Here is a 12493-nt window from a genome sequence, read left to right on the forward strand (position 1 = left end):
AATGTAGTTTCATCCCATTGACCTATATGGTCCTTGTGTGAGTTTCTTGACTCTAACTGTTTAGTTTATGGGCCATTATGTTTTTATAATTTCAAATGTTCCACTGATGTTTCTGACCAGTCTCAAACATAAAGTATGTAAGTATCTTAATTTCCTGTGGTATTGCGCAGTGTAAATGAACATCCCTTTGTGTGGGGAGACGAGGGTTTGAATCCCAGTGTGCATATTCAACCATGTCTCCCGAGCAAGGGCACTGAACCCAGGTGCAACAGAGGCTGCGACTCTATGAAACCAATACATGGATACAATCTCATCAAAAAAAGAAGAACGGTTTACGTTTGAAACATGATGTGGGCAGAGCTGCTGGATTTGGCCCCGCCCACCGACGTTGCGCCATCTGTCTTCCCTTCGTCCGCAGGTAAGATTAAAAGCAGCCGGTCAGACGACGGTAAAGCCATTCGTTCAATCGACTACTGTACAATGAGTGGCCGCGGAAAAGGAGGACTCGCTGAGTCTGTTTCCCACTTCCTTACTCTTTGTTCCCACGTTCGTGTGCACCTGATATGGCACCTCAGTCCTCATTACTCAGCTAGATTCGGCCAACATTGGGCTAGATTGAAGTTTGTCGGAGAGGGCCCTGTGCCCAACCGAGAATATGTGGCTGAGGAACTTTTATTTCAGTCAACATGGGTAAGCCCCACAGACATTTACTCCTTTATTGGACTACCGAACAAAAAAGACTTTGAATTGGTGTTCAATCAAGAGCCCCCACTTCGTCGCTTCCTGGAAGTCATAGCTGCAAAAACTAACGAGCCAAAATGGAGAGAGTGGAGTGTAGAGTCGTCTGTGGCCATAGACACTCTGACCATCGTGGTGAAGTTCTGGACCGGAAGAGTGTCTGATCATGATATCGAACTCTATCTGAAGAGATACTGTGCAATACTCCAGCCAGTCTACAAACCGCTGGATAAGTACGACATATGGTACGGCGTGAGGAAGTACAAGGTTCGATTGCAAACCGACACCGCTGGTAACTTTGTTCAAATACCTAATTCCATCTCTCTGGGTCCTTACAATGGCCGAATCATCTACACTGGCCAAGTTACTAAGTGTTTCATTTGTCAATCAACCGACCACCAGGTAAAGGACTGTCCCACCATGAAGTGTTGGCGATGTGGCAAACTGGGCCACAAGGCCAACACCTGTCAGAGCGACAGTGAGTGCTCCTTGTGTGGCGAGAAAGGACACCGTACTTCACCTGTCCTAAATCTTTTTCCAATAAAGCCAAGGGATTTGCTCCACCGGGAGATTCCACCGCTCCCCCTTCCCATGGCGGTCCCCAGCGAGGACCTCCGTCACAGCCCGGAGGTCCGCAGAAACAGCCAGCATCCCAGCAGCCTGGTGAGAGACCGCAACGTCCAGCAGCCCAGCAGCTCGTGAGAATCCGCAACGTCTAGCAGCCCAGCAGCTCGGGGAGAATCCGCAACGTCTAGCAGCCCAGCAGCCCGGTGAGAATCCGCAACGTCCAGCAGCCCAGCAGCCCGGTGAGAATCCGCAACGTCCAGCAGCCCAGCAGCCCGGTGAGAATCCGCAACGTCCAGCAGCCCAGCAGCTCGGGGAGAAACCGCAACGTCCAGCAGCCCAGCAGCCCGGTGAGAATCCGCAACGTCCAGCAGCCCAGCAGCTCGGGGAGAAACCGCAAGTCCAGCAGCCCAGCAGCTCGGGAGAAAACCGCAACGTTCAGCAGCCCAGCAGCGCGGAGGACCGAAGCTGCAGCAGCTCTCCTCTCAACCCTCTACCCTGCAGACCAGGCCCCCCCCCCCCTGTGGTTCCCGTCAACCAGGTGAGGGTGAATTGAAGATCAGTGGTATTTCTAGCATGAACGATGATAGTGATAGTGATGAATATGAGCAGAGTTATGAGAGCGCGAGTGAGAGTCCCAGCTCTGACTTCAGCTCCACCGGGCTGACAGCCGTCAACGAGCAGCCAGCACCCCGCTGCTCTCCGGCGGTAAAGATGACGTTGTCCCTGGGGACAGTAACTCCGGCTCGTTCTCCCCGACGCCGGAGCTTGCTGCCCCTGACCCCCTGCATGAACTCTCCTTTGAGGTGGTTAAAAGAAAAAGAAAAACGGTATCTTGAGACACCCTATAAAAAAGATTGTAAACGTTTAGATGACAAACCGACACCATAGGTTCAGCTCTCTCTAAAACACCATGTCCTGTCTCAAAATAGCCACCTGGAATGCACGCGGCATCCAGTCGAGTAAATTCAGAGAAACTAAGTTGAAATATCTTTTAGACACAGATTTTGATATCTTGTGTACTCAGGAGCTCAGACTGAACACCTACAATGATGTAGCGGATGTGTGTAAAAGGTGGAGTAAAGGGCAGAGCGTGGTCTCTGTTGGAGAGAGCAGAGCTGATGGTGTCGGGATATTCTTTAAATCCAGTGAAGTTGTTCTAATACGTAGAAGAGATATAATACCAGGCAGACTACTCATGATTGATTTTTATTATAGAGGTGAAAAACATCGCGTTATCAACGTGTATACTGCACCTGACAGAGTTAGAAAAACTCAATTATTTAAAGAATTAGAGAGCTTTTAACTGTTGGATATAAACTTATCTTATGTGGTGATTTTAATACAGTCACTAATAAAGATGACATAGTTAGCCCTAACACTTATAAACTGCTATCTGAAGGGAAACTTTTAAAAGAAATTTGTGAAGAAGCTGAATTAATAGATGTGTGTCGCTGTATTCACCCTGTCGGGGTCCAGTTTACTCGGTTCGACCAGAAGACAAAGACCCGAATAGATAGAATATATGTCTCCAAACACTTTAAAGTCCTTCAGTATGGGACAGTTCTAAATGAATTCTCTGATCATCTCCTAGTCCACAGCGTTTTATCCTCTGGCTCCTCAGAAACCAGAGGCTTCTGGAAGCTAAACTCCCAGTGCCTGAAGAACCCAGACTTATTAGTAGAATTAAAACTAGAAATCAGTAAAATATTACAATTAAAGTGCTTAACTAAATCTAATATAGAATTATGGGAATTATTAAAATTAAGATTAAAAGATTTTTCAGATTTAAGTGTCGAGAAATAAATAAGATTAAAAATATAGAATATAATGCCTTGATGGAGAGATATATTAATTTAAAACATTAAGAAAAGATCAAACTCTGAAGATTTAATCATGTCGGAAATAAAAGCACAAATAGATAACTTTAATTATGAAATATATATAATATTTATAAACAAACTAATAGCGATAATAGAGGTAATTTGATACATGTACTTAAAGCTGGACGACAGCAAATCCAAAGTAAATTTATTAAATCCATAAAGAAACAAGACGGTGTAGTGGTGTTTGAAGAAAATGAAAAAAGAAACGCTATCAGAGAATTATGTATTGATGCATATAAACACATAGAGATAGACAGCGGCTGTGTAAAGATTTTATTAGATAAGGTTCCCTCATTCAGCTCTCTGGACTTCTCAGAACTAGTGGGAGATATTAGAAAAGAAGAAGTCGTGCAGGCCATCAAACAACTTAATGTGGGCAAAAGCCCCGGGCCCGACGGCCTGTCGGCAGAGTTTTATCAGTTAAACATGGATGAAGTAACTAACGTCCTGACAGAGATGTTTAATGAAGGGCTGAACAGAGGCTGCATGGGGGAGTCATTTTATCAGGGTGTTATGTGTTTGCTGTATAAAAAAGATGATGAAAATGATATTAACAATTACAGACATTTGACTATAATGAATACTGATTACAAAATATTAGCTAAAGTTATTATGAATAGAATGAATAATATATTAGATGATATGATTGAGAGAGAGCAGACGTGTGCCATTAAAGGCCGGTTGATGTGGGACAACCTCTGCACACTGAGAGAAATGATCAACAAACCCGGGAAGAAAGACTTCTATATAATTGGGCTGGACCAAAAGAAAGCCTTTGATTATGTTTCCAGAGAGTATTTATGGGAGGTAATGGAACATTATGGGTTCCCAGAATCCTTTGTTCATATGGTCAAGTGTCTGTATATTAAATCCAGTATTTGTGTTAATGTAAATTGTGTTTTAACTAAGCCTTTTAACGTGGAGAGGGGGGTGAAACAGGGCTGCCCCCTGAGTGCAGCGTTATATATCCTGGCCATCAGCCCCCTGATCAAGACCATCAACTCTGACTGCCTCATAGCCGGGACTCATGTCGGGCTCACGCACAATGTCACCGCAATGGCGTATGCGGATGACGTAACTGTGGTAATAAATAATCAAATGGAGATGGATGTTTTAACTAATCATTTGAGTTTATATGAGTTGGCTACGGGTGCTAAGCTTAATCATAAAAAAACAGAAGGAGTTTGGATTGGATCGAAACAAGCAAAACGTGATATTAACATTAAAGTAAAAGATGAGATTAAAATTCTGGGCTTAACCATTTGTAACCATGACTGTAGCGAAAGAAACTGGGAGCTTAAGCTCAGTGAGGTTAAAGAAGAAGTAAAAAATGGGAGAATAAGAATACAAATTATAAATCAAGAGTTAATATCGTTAAAACGTTCATCCTTTCCAAACTTCTTTTTATCGCAAACATTTTCCCTCCATCTCATAAAATGATAATACAATTAAACAACAGTGTGTGAATCTGGTATGGGGCACGACGAGAGAGGTCACAAAAAGAGAAATTTTATATAAAGTAGAGAATATGGTGGGCTTGGGGCCGTGGATATGGGGATAAAGTTATACATTTCTTTTGTTAAAAACGTGTCAGCAGCATTGTCCAGGAATGCTCTCTGGGTGGGTGACTCCTCCAGGTGGAGGAAGGAGAGGCCGAGCCAGGCAGGGACCACAATATATAATCAATTATGGTGATTTTATAGATGAGTATCAAAAACTTAAATTGATTGGAGCGGCCTACCAAGTAAAATGATTTTTAAAAGATCAATGATTTTAAATATGGTGGGTTTATTGATTATAAACATCTAACCCAAAATGAAGGAACCCTGCTCCTAAAATTTTTAAAGAACAAAAACCTGTCTGAGAGTATCCGGGATATGAGGTGGCTGCTGGCCGTTAACAGACTTCCTGTGAGAGCTGTTGTGTCTTGGAGTTGCTATGTGACAACTAAAACCTGTCCCATGACCACATGCAACGATGATGAGACACAACAGCATCTCCTTATGGACTGCTTCAGAGCGCAGGAGGTCTGGGATAAAATGAGAGTGTGTGGTGTGAAATTTAATGTGACTTATAAGAGTGTAATGTATTGTATAATGGACCAGTGTGTGTTAGAAAAAGAAAAAGAACTTTTGCAAATTATAATATGTATTGTGTGTTTTAAACTGTGGAAGACTAGGTGCTGTATGATAATACAACAAACTGTCATAACCAGTGATGACGTTTTTAAACAAGTCATCACCGAGTTAAGAAGAAGAAAAAAATTGGATAAAAATCAGCTCCTTCCTTGGGATATTATTAATTTGTAATGTTTAGCACTCTGCACTTTATGGTCTGTTCTTTGCACTATTAGCACATGCACTTTAACGCATGCACTTTAACCGCTCTCTGCACTTTATAATGTAAACTGTTATGTTTTTGTAATTTTGTAGTTTGTATATATCTCTTGTGCTCTCTAATGTATGTCATAACATGTAACTTGTACAAGTTCAATAAAGCCTTTTGTAAAAAAAAAAAAGAAAAGGAGGAAAAGGACTCGGTAAAGGAGGCGCTAAGCGTCACCGTAAAGTTCTCCGTGATAACATCCAGGGAATCACCAAACCCGCCATCCGCCGTCTGGCTCGCCGCGGCGGAGTGAAGCGGATCTCCGGTCTGATCTACGAGGAGACCCGCGGCGTACTGAAGGTCTTCCTGGAGAACGTGATCCGGGACGCCGTCACCTACACCGAGCACGCCAAGAGGAAGACGGTGACCGCCATGGATGTGGTCTACGCTCTGAAGAGGCAGGGCCGCACCCTGTACGGCTTCGGAGGATAAACTACAAAATTACCTGAACTACAAAACTAACGGCTCTTTTAAGAGCCACCTACTTCCTTCCTCTAAAGACACTTCCTTATGTTCTAAATTATAACATCTGCTAGGTGTGTTTTAAATACAAATGTACATTTTCTTTAAATAGTAGATTGAAGGCCTATCCATACAAAATGTTCATCTATATGCAATTGCAGAGACTTAAGCTCTGCTATGTTGAGAACCTATTCCGTTTTTCATTAATATAATGAACGCAATAATCAACAAATAATATCCGATACCAACATTTGAGAGTAGATAATAGTGGTGGGCGATACTGCAAAATTTGGTATCGATCCGATACCTAATACATATGACCGATACCAATACGATACTTTTTACTCATACTTTTGTGTAGGGGGAGAGAATTTCATTGTTTCTGAGGTGAATGAATGATCAATTCTTTAGGCAATCTTATTTTATTAATGTATTGAAGTGCACAAAATTATTAGTTATTAGGCACTGTAGAATGAATACAGCGAGTCGCTGCTCCTCTGCGCGTTGTGTCAGTGAGTCACGTGACGACACAACAACGAATCACAGCAGAGGAGCAGGGGGGGGGGGAGCAATGTGGGCCAAGATGTGAAAGCGGCGTTTGCTCAGGAAGCAAAGTATAGTGAACGTAGAGGAGAGATATCTAAATTAAAATATCGATTCAATTACAGTTGTATCGATCAAATACAAATACCAGTGTTGGCATCGATACTATCGATATTTAGATCAATCCGCCCACCCCTAGTAGATAAAGATCTATACTAAGTAATAGTATACAGTCGAAAACACTTTACAGTCATTGGTTAGGCTGAAATCAAAATCCCGTAGGCTAAAGTCTGTTATTGTTCTAAAATACAGCACAATAAAAAGGCAGCCCATGTATTGAAACAGTTGCCTTGTGCATTCAGCTGTAGTTGTATTGTGTAAACCTTTTTTTATATATGTAACAATTCGAGACACATTTACGTTGGGTTAATTTACATTTTGTATTTTCCGTCAATAATAACCGTCTGGATGATACACCGGCGCCATAGCTTAGCCTTTTCCCAAAACCACCATAAGTAAAGTCAATGATGTTGGTGTATATTATTTTTAAAACGGAATATGATTTTATACAAAGACATTTAAATCATGTAGATTAGCAAACCAATGACACTGTAAAAAAACTTACTGTAAAATCATTGTCACATTGTAATTTTTATTTCTGGAGTATTACATCTCTGTTTATGTGACAGTGACACATTTTTGGATGAACAATATCTTAAAATTCAACGTTAAAACATTCTAAGTATCTTTTTAACGTTCATGGTCTGTGCATTTTTACACAAAGACCGGATGAGATATTGTGAATATTGACACTTGACAGCTGCACTCTACAACTTTCATAAACGTGTTTAAGAAAGAAAAGAAAAAACAAAATGAAATGAGAGTGAATGAAAGACTCCATGCACTGGATGCACGTTATCAACTTAATATGTCTCCTGCTTTTTTTCATTGGTCAAGTTTTGTAATTTATTTTACTTTATTTTTTGTTGTTATGTCGCCTGTTTAAGGCATATGTGTAAATTATAATTTGTAAATCTGTATAAACTTTGTAAAAGCTAAATAAGATTTACTTTGTGTTGGCGCATGCTCAGTCTCAGTCACAAAGCTCAGCCAATCCTGTGCGAGTAACAGCACAGTCTCATTTGCATCAGGTGCACATAAAGGAGGCGTCCGGACTGTTTTAGAATATCTGATTTAGGAACTCTTTACCAGAGAGAACATGCCTGCAGAAGCCACCGTGAAAGCGCCCAAGAAGGGCTCCAAGAAAGCCGTGACTAAGACCGCCGCTAAGGGCGGCAAGAAGAGGAGAAAGAGCAGGAAGGAGAGCTACGCCATCTACGTGTACAAGGTGCTGAAACAGGTTCACCCCGACACCGGCATCTCCTCCAAGGCCATGGGCATCATGAACTCGTTCGTGAGCGACATCTTTGAGCGCATCGCCGGCGAGGCCTCCCGTCTGGCTCACTACAACAAGCGCTCCACCATCACCTCCAGGGAGATTCAGACCGCCGTGAGGCTGCTGCTGCCCGGGGAGCTGGCCAAGCACGCCGTGTCTGAGGGCACCAAGGCCGTCACCAAGTACACCAGCTCCAAGTAAACCTGCTGGGAGACCAACAACACAAAGGCTCTTTTAAGAGCCACCCACTTCCCCTTAAAGAGAGTTGTTTCACTTGTGTGCTTGGATACAAGTACCGTTTTTCTAAAACTTGTGTAAGCTTTACCTAAAGTATAACTGCATTGCATGGAACGTTTTCTGTATACTTGTACCTGTCTACTCTAGTAGGGAACCCTCAAGTCCTCTGTATGGTTGGTGTGTATTGTAGAAACGACATTGTATAATGTAGTATGCAGTATCCACAAATGTAGCCTACACCCCTTTTTTATTTAACACTATCACTCCTTGTCGACTTAAGGAGTACTTATTGGTTTTTACTCCAGCCGTGACTAATGTGTACGAGGAACCTGATGAGTCACATGACACGACCACTTTAAGACCGTGGTCTTGTTTTTAGTCGGAGCCTGAAGGCTCAGTGTGAGCCAAGTGTCACAAGATGTAACTGTTTATTTGAATCTACTAAATATTTGGCTAAGATGAGAAATGTCATCGCTGAACCAGCATTGATCAGGTTATTTTATTGTTGTCTTGTCATTTTGGATAAAAAAGTACAATCAGCAACCGGTGGAGCACCAGCAACTCCACCCTGAGAGACTCTTATCCTGCAAGAGGAATGAGAACTTGACTTGGGACTGCTTAACATTAATGTGTGTCAAAGTGTCTGACACGCAGACTCTTAGAGAGGTTGAAACTGGACAATATCTGTTTTGTGCAAAAACACTGGCCTAAAATGTGTGCAAAACTCAACTGCTACTATTATTATTATTATTAGTTTTCACCATTGCAACTAATTATGTAAAAACTGTATCATAACATTCCTTTAACTATGTAAATACCGTACATATCCACACACCTTATATTTCTTTGTTTATATTTCTACTCTGATATTTATACTATTTGTGCAACTGCAACACAGTTTCCCTTCAGGGATGAATAAAGTATTTCTGATTCTGATTTACATTTAGTCATTTTTAAAGCTAAAATATCAGAACATTTGCTTTCTTCAGCTTTCAACTGGAAGAATGTGATGCTTTTGTCTAGGCCTATATAAAGAGTAAATAAATTAAGGTTTTGTTGCAGTTGTATGACTAAAATGTGAACATATGTATCTGCAGAATGAGCAGTTTCAGAAATGTTTATTTTTATTTATATTTAATGTTTAATCCAGTTGACCTTGAGAATGATATCAGATATAAGGAAATTAAGAACATTCAAACCTTTGTTGTTTGGATTACATAAGGTATTTTTATTTAAATAATGAGGCTTAATTTTCCATATGAAATTAAATAATAAAGAATATTTTTTTAATAAAACGTTTTGGAACATCTAAGACTTTAGCGTGATGAACTACTCTAATCCTTCAGATTTGGACAAAAGTACCGACCGAGTGATGAATCTCTCATGAGCCGTCTATCATCTGTCAGATTTATTTTTAACTTTTGGAATGAGAGGTTGAAAATTGGATTTCTTCTTGTCTGATTCTGATTCTTCCTCTTTAACAGGAATACACCCAGATTCTGTTGTTTTTCTGTTGCTTTGTTTGAGCGGAAAAAGGGTAAAACTTTTAATATAATATATATTTATCCTGAAAATCATCTGTCAAGAAAATAGCTGTATCATCAGCTAGCTGGCCACATTTTTATTTATTTCCCAAATGTTAAGAGTATTTTAACTCAAAGAAATAATTAACCATCTTTTTAACCAAGCAGTGCAATGAATTACACAACTTTAACTTAGTTTAGTTAGTTTTAACTTGCACATTTTTAAATATCTTTTAACCTATGTATCCTCGTTCAGTGTATTCAAAATATCACAGTTATAGTCAGAGCCAGGGTTGTGTAGGCTAGAGCAGAAAGAGAATATTAACCTGTGTTTGGAAGTTTATTAACCAAACCAAAAAGAAGCTGTTAGTCGTTATGAGAAACCTCAAAATAATAACTCTTAAAATATTGACATAATATCCTGCACTAACCCGTTATTTTGAAGAAGTAGATAGTATGCCTATAGCCTTCTAGGTTTCTAATTATAAAGACTTACAGTCTTTTGTTATCACATTGGCGGAAAGTGGCTTCCACAGACCGACATTATCATCTGAAGCTTTAAGTGTCATATTTTCCAACATATTTTCAATACCACATTTCCTTTATATTTCAAATAATTGTTACATTGTGTACAGCAGAAGAGAAGAAGAAGAGAGAAACATTAACCTGTGTTTGGAGGCCCATCGTGTCAAATCCATCATGTGAAGGATCAATGCAGCGGATAAACCTGTCAACCTTCACACCCAGCACCCAGTGTGTTTACCACCACTGAAAACTCCCCCATTTTAAACTAAATAAAACCCATTAATGCAGTGATTTCACTTTAATTCTATTCTCACACGTCTCTGCTTACTTGAACATCACTGTCACACTTAATTCACATTACTTTTGGATATTTTTAAAGACAAAATGTGAGGAAAACTCGCTACGAGCAGTCCAAAATGACTGTGTATCCGTAAGGTTTGAAGCCTCCTGTCGCCACATTTTCAGCAGGGCAGCGGCGCGGCTGTGGGTTGACTCTCCACGGTTCTCATGGGCTTTATATAAGTCCCGCCTCGCGCCGGAGCTGAACACAGCAGACTGAAACTCGACAGAGAAACACTCAGACATGGCAGAAGAAGCTCCAGCAGTTCCCGCGGCGAAAGCCCCGGCCAAAGCCCCCAAGAAGAAGGCAGCTCCCCGGGCAAAGAGCGACGGACCCTCCCTCCCGAAGCTCATCCTCGACGCCGTGACCGAGGCCAAGGACCGTAAAGGCACCTCGCTTCCGGCCATCAAAAAGACGTTGGCCACCAAAGGCATCGACCTGGAGAAGGCCAACAAGCGCATCAACACCGCGGTGAAGAAGCTGGTGACCGACGGAAAGCTGGTCCAGAATAAAGGGATCGGCGCATCCGGGTCCTTCAAGCTCCCAAAGTCTCAGACCACAGCTGCCAAGCCCGGCAAGAAAGCCCCCGTTAAAGTGAAGAAACCCGCCGCCAAGTCCCCGCAGAAGAAAACAGCAGCTAAGAAAACACCAGTGAAGAAGACTGCAGCCAAGAAAACCGCCGCTAAGAAACCAGCAGCCAAGAAACCAGCAGCCAAGAAGTCTCCTGTGAAGAAAGCGGCCAAAAAGCCAGCAGTGAAGTCTACTCCCAAGAAGGCTGCCCCTAAAAAGGTCGCGAAGAAGAAGACCCCCGTGAAGAAGGCTCCGGCAAAGAAAGTTGCAGCGAAGAAGTCCAAGAAGTGAAGTGGCTCTTTAATCTGCACTCAGTGCACCAAAAGGCTCTTTTAAGAGCCACCACAGACTCACGAGAGAGCTGTTGTCCTACATCATCATGTCTGTTTCTATTCAATCAAAACACGTTGATCTTACATTATGCTAATGAGGAGTAATCTATTTGTAGTTACATTAATGCATTCAAAGAACAGAATTAATTAGAATATATTTCCCACCCTTCCTTCAGAGTTTTATCTCCTGATGGCGCTAACACACCAGTTAGTAACACTACATCTTCTGAATTTAGTCACAGATTCAAGTAAGAGTTCTCTTTTCATTGTTTTATTTATTAAAAACATGTTGCTATACATAAAATCTTTAGGTTAATAGTAATTTATTTGCTGTTAATATTAATGTGCTACATTTTCAAACTTAAAAATGTGATTAGATCATTTACTTATTTATTATATAGATATATTAAAATGAATGAATGGGTCCATATTCAAAAGAAGAAGCATGTGATGATCAACACTATTGTTTCATCAACTTTACACTCAATGGATCTTTCAGATTGTAAATCACATTATAACACACACCTTTTAGATTTTTAATATATTGCGGTCCCATTGAGATTAATCCTGTTTTTAAAGAGTGACAAGAAAGGCAACGACATACATGTGAAACCACAGTTAATATTATTGTAAATTTCAAAAGGAGAAAACAATTTATAATCGACTTTCTGTTTTAACTTAATACCTGATCTCTATGTGACATTTATTTAACATGGAGGTAAAACCTTTAGCTTTATCTTATTCCTATTATTATTTCATGTGTATTGTATCCTAGTATTTCATTCATATTTATATTCTGTGCTGTGTGACTGATTTTGCTGCTGTAAGACGATCGTTTCCCATTTTTGGGGATCAATAAAGTTATCAGTTATCAGTCAGAAACTCACACAAGGACCATATAGGTCAATGGAAGAAACTAATTGTAAAAAAAAGAAGTAAAAATGTACAAACATCACATCTGTCTGTCTGTTCCAACCCGTAGCCTACATATT

The 12493-nt window shown here is 40.7% G+C and overlaps 3 protein-coding genes across 3 annotated transcripts; all 3 read left to right on the forward strand.

Moving 5' to 3' along the window:
* Window positions 1–345: 345 nt before the first annotated feature.
* On the forward strand, window positions 346–6042 carry LOC116674987 (histone H4-like). Its single transcript, XM_032507134.1, has 2 exons — window positions 346–499; window positions 5713–6042. The coding sequence occupies exons 1-2, from the start codon at window positions 346–348 to the stop codon at window positions 6003–6005; spliced, it is 447 nt and encodes a 148-aa protein (XP_032363025.1). The 3' UTR covers window positions 6006–6042.
* Window positions 6043–7772: 1730 nt separating this feature from the next.
* Window positions 7773–8219, forward strand: LOC116674985 (histone H2B-like). The gene has a single exon (XM_032507132.1). It carries the CDS (start codon window positions 7798–7800, stop codon window positions 8173–8175), a length of 378 nt encoding a protein of 125 aa, XP_032363023.1. The 5' UTR covers window positions 7773–7797; the 3' UTR covers window positions 8176–8219.
* Window positions 8220–10794: 2575 nt separating this feature from the next.
* LOC116674979 (histone H1-like) lies at window positions 10795–11543 on the forward strand. The gene has a single exon (XM_032507128.1). The coding sequence runs from the start codon at window positions 10843–10845 to the stop codon at window positions 11458–11460; it is 618 nt and encodes a 205-aa protein (XP_032363019.1). The 5' UTR covers window positions 10795–10842; the 3' UTR covers window positions 11461–11543.
* The last annotated feature ends 950 nt before the right edge of the window (window positions 11544–12493 follow it).

The sequence above is a fragment of the Etheostoma spectabile genome, unplaced genomic scaffold (assembly GCF_008692095.1).
Source record: "Etheostoma spectabile isolate EspeVRDwgs_2016 unplaced genomic scaffold, UIUC_Espe_1.0 scaffold00001375, whole genome shotgun sequence".
Lineage (NCBI taxonomy): Eukaryota > Metazoa > Chordata > Actinopteri > Perciformes > Percidae > Etheostoma > Etheostoma spectabile.

What these genes read in the sequence shown, in the direction of transcription:
- LOC116674987 (XM_032507134.1), top strand. Translation starts at nt 346, where the DNA reads ATGATGTGGGCAGAGCTGCTGGATTTGGCCCCGCCCACCGACGTTGCG. An exon ending in AATGAGTGGCCGCGGAAAAG is followed by an intron (nt 500 to 5,712) that starts GAGGACTCGCTG and finishes AAAAAAGAAAAG; the next exon opens with GAGGAAAAGGACTCGGTAAA.
- LOC116674985 (XM_032507132.1), top strand. Translation starts at nt 7,798, where the DNA reads ATGCCTGCAGAAGCCACCGTGAAAGCGCCCAAGAAGGGCTCCAAGAAA.
- LOC116674979 (XM_032507128.1), top strand. Translation starts at nt 10,843, where the DNA reads ATGGCAGAAGAAGCTCCAGCAGTTCCCGCGGCGAAAGCCCCGGCCAAA.